At 42.0% G+C, this 1878-nt stretch overlaps 1 protein-coding gene across 1 annotated transcript; it reads left to right on the top strand.

Moving 5' to 3' along the window:
* The first annotated feature begins 249 nt into the window (after nt 1-249).
* Nucleotides 250-1857, top strand: SARC_14860 (hypothetical protein). The gene is made up of 3 exons (XM_014291009.1): nt 250-401; nt 731-935; nt 1657-1857. The coding sequence occupies exons 1-3, from the start codon at nt 330-332 to the stop codon at nt 1827-1829; spliced, it is 450 nt and encodes a 149-aa protein (XP_014146484.1). The 5' UTR covers nt 250-329; the 3' UTR covers nt 1830-1857.
* Nucleotides 1858-1878: the final 21 nt, after the last annotated feature.

The following is a 1878-nucleotide window of genomic DNA, read 5'->3' on the forward strand; positions in this document are numbered from 1 at the left end:
GTTCGGGCTATAATCCTCCTTACTATCTGTTCTTGAATTTCTCAATTACATCCCGGACTTTGCGCTACCACGGCCGAATGATGGTAGATTTGATGCAGACTGATGTTGCGTCCTTTAGTTTATCTTTTTAAGTATTCTGTCCCATTTTTCTTGCATTTCTTTTATTTTTCCGCATCAATCTCTCTTCACGTTGTTTCTGCATCAATTCCTTTCCAATCAATTTTATACAATACTTTCTCATCGAACACTTTTAGCTGTATGATGTCCGTTCCGGTGGCACAACCATCCATGGGCTGCTGTTGATCTCGGTGTCTCTGGCGCTGATCATCATGTCCATGCACATCAGTATGCTGACACTGGCTCCACAATATGTGATGTTCGGTAGCCAGACATATATCAATGTAAGTATCATTTTTGGTTGTGAATATTGGTTCACAGAAATGTAGTACTATTATGGCAATAGAAAAAAAATGGTTGTGTGCAGTCGTAGAACAAATTAAAACCAGTATATCCATGCACTTTAGCATGTTTCCGCTAGCACGACGACGCGTTATGTTTGGCCGCCGAAATAATGACAATATTATATTATTTTCTCAGCCATGAAGATAGATGCAAACGGTCAGGATACTAGAGTCTGAATACGTTGTGTGATGACCATATTAACACTTGGTTCACTACTTATGTTGCTCTGATTGATAACTAACCCATTTTGCAACATTATTTACGACAGAACGGGACCATCGTGCCCTGTGAAACCTCTCCTCACGATGGTGGAGTGTGCACTATCACACGCGCGGCAGCTTTCTCGCAGCGGTTGTCCTACAACTACCCGGTGTTTGGCGCTGTCGTATTTGGCATGAACTGGCTGTTTCTATTTATAGTTGCGCTGGCCACACCAGTGGTGATCATTGTACAGCGACGACCGACTCTAAAACGTGAGTGACTATATTCATATTCGATACATTTGATATGTCACGTGTGGTTTTATTGGGTGTGATCGTCTTCGGCAAGAAAAGGCAGTTTCTATTTGTAGTCGCTCTGCAGATGCCTGTGGCGATTGTGTAGTGATGTCCGGCCTTAGATGCCAAATATGTGAGCATTACAACACAAAGTTGGAACAAATCAATACTAGTTTGGCGTGCGTTTCCAACGAAGTTGTACTGTCAATGGTATGCGAGTATACTAGGACGATATCGAGGCCGATCCCCGCTCTTAGGAGTAGCCATATTTGGCAAAAGGCTGGCTGTCTTTATGTCAAGCAATGCATGTAGTGATTGTGTTGCTGTGACGTCCATCTCTAAGTTGACTGTATAAAGATGCTCTTTATTGGGACGAGGAAGCGGGCTTTTAAGCCTCAGAAACTAGCCTCGGGCGTCATGATAATTATTAGCTTCGAACCCTAAGCATACATGCGACTATGATGGAGAACACGTGTATTGCTGACGTTTGTATGGACTCTCCAGAAAATTCAATTTTGAATATAGAAAAGTCATAGATTTCGTTCTTGTCCAACTTCACCCCTTCTATTATATTTATATCGAAATTATGGAACCCCAACAGAATGTCTAGTCTACTATAGCCGTTGGAAAAGAAAAATATATATTCCGAGAAAACAAATATAGCTCATCTGATCATACCGTCCAAACGTTTGAGCAGATGATCTTGGCGGTGTAATGGGCATGGCTGGAACAGATAGGACGAACAACAGGAGTGCCAGCGCTCGAGACAGGGATAATCGACCACTTACAGCTGGCATTGGATTGGACGACGGAGATGACGATAGTGACTATGACGATTTTGACGACTATAACGAAATGGAGAGCTTGTGAGAAATAAGAGTGAGCGTAAGTATATATGTACACATATAAGAATATATAT

The sequence above is a fragment of the Sphaeroforma arctica genome (genome assembly GCF_001186125.1).
Source record: "Sphaeroforma arctica JP610 unplaced genomic scaffold supercont1.5205, whole genome shotgun sequence".
Lineage (NCBI taxonomy): Eukaryota > Ichthyosporea > Ichthyophonida > Sphaeroforma > Sphaeroforma arctica.

Excerpts from the sequence above, each read along its gene's own strand:
- SARC_14860 (XM_014291009.1), top strand. The coding sequence starts at position 330 with ATGTCCATGCACATCAGTATGCTGACACTGGCTCCACAATATGTGATG. Across the intron at positions 402-730 it reads GTAGCCAGACATATATCAAT|AACGGGACCATCGTGCCCTG; the intron begins GTAAGTATCATT and ends TATTTACGACAG. Across the intron at positions 936-1,656 it reads GCGACGACCGACTCTAAAAC|ATGATCTTGGCGGTGTAATG; the intron begins GTGAGTGACTAT and ends ACGTTTGAGCAG.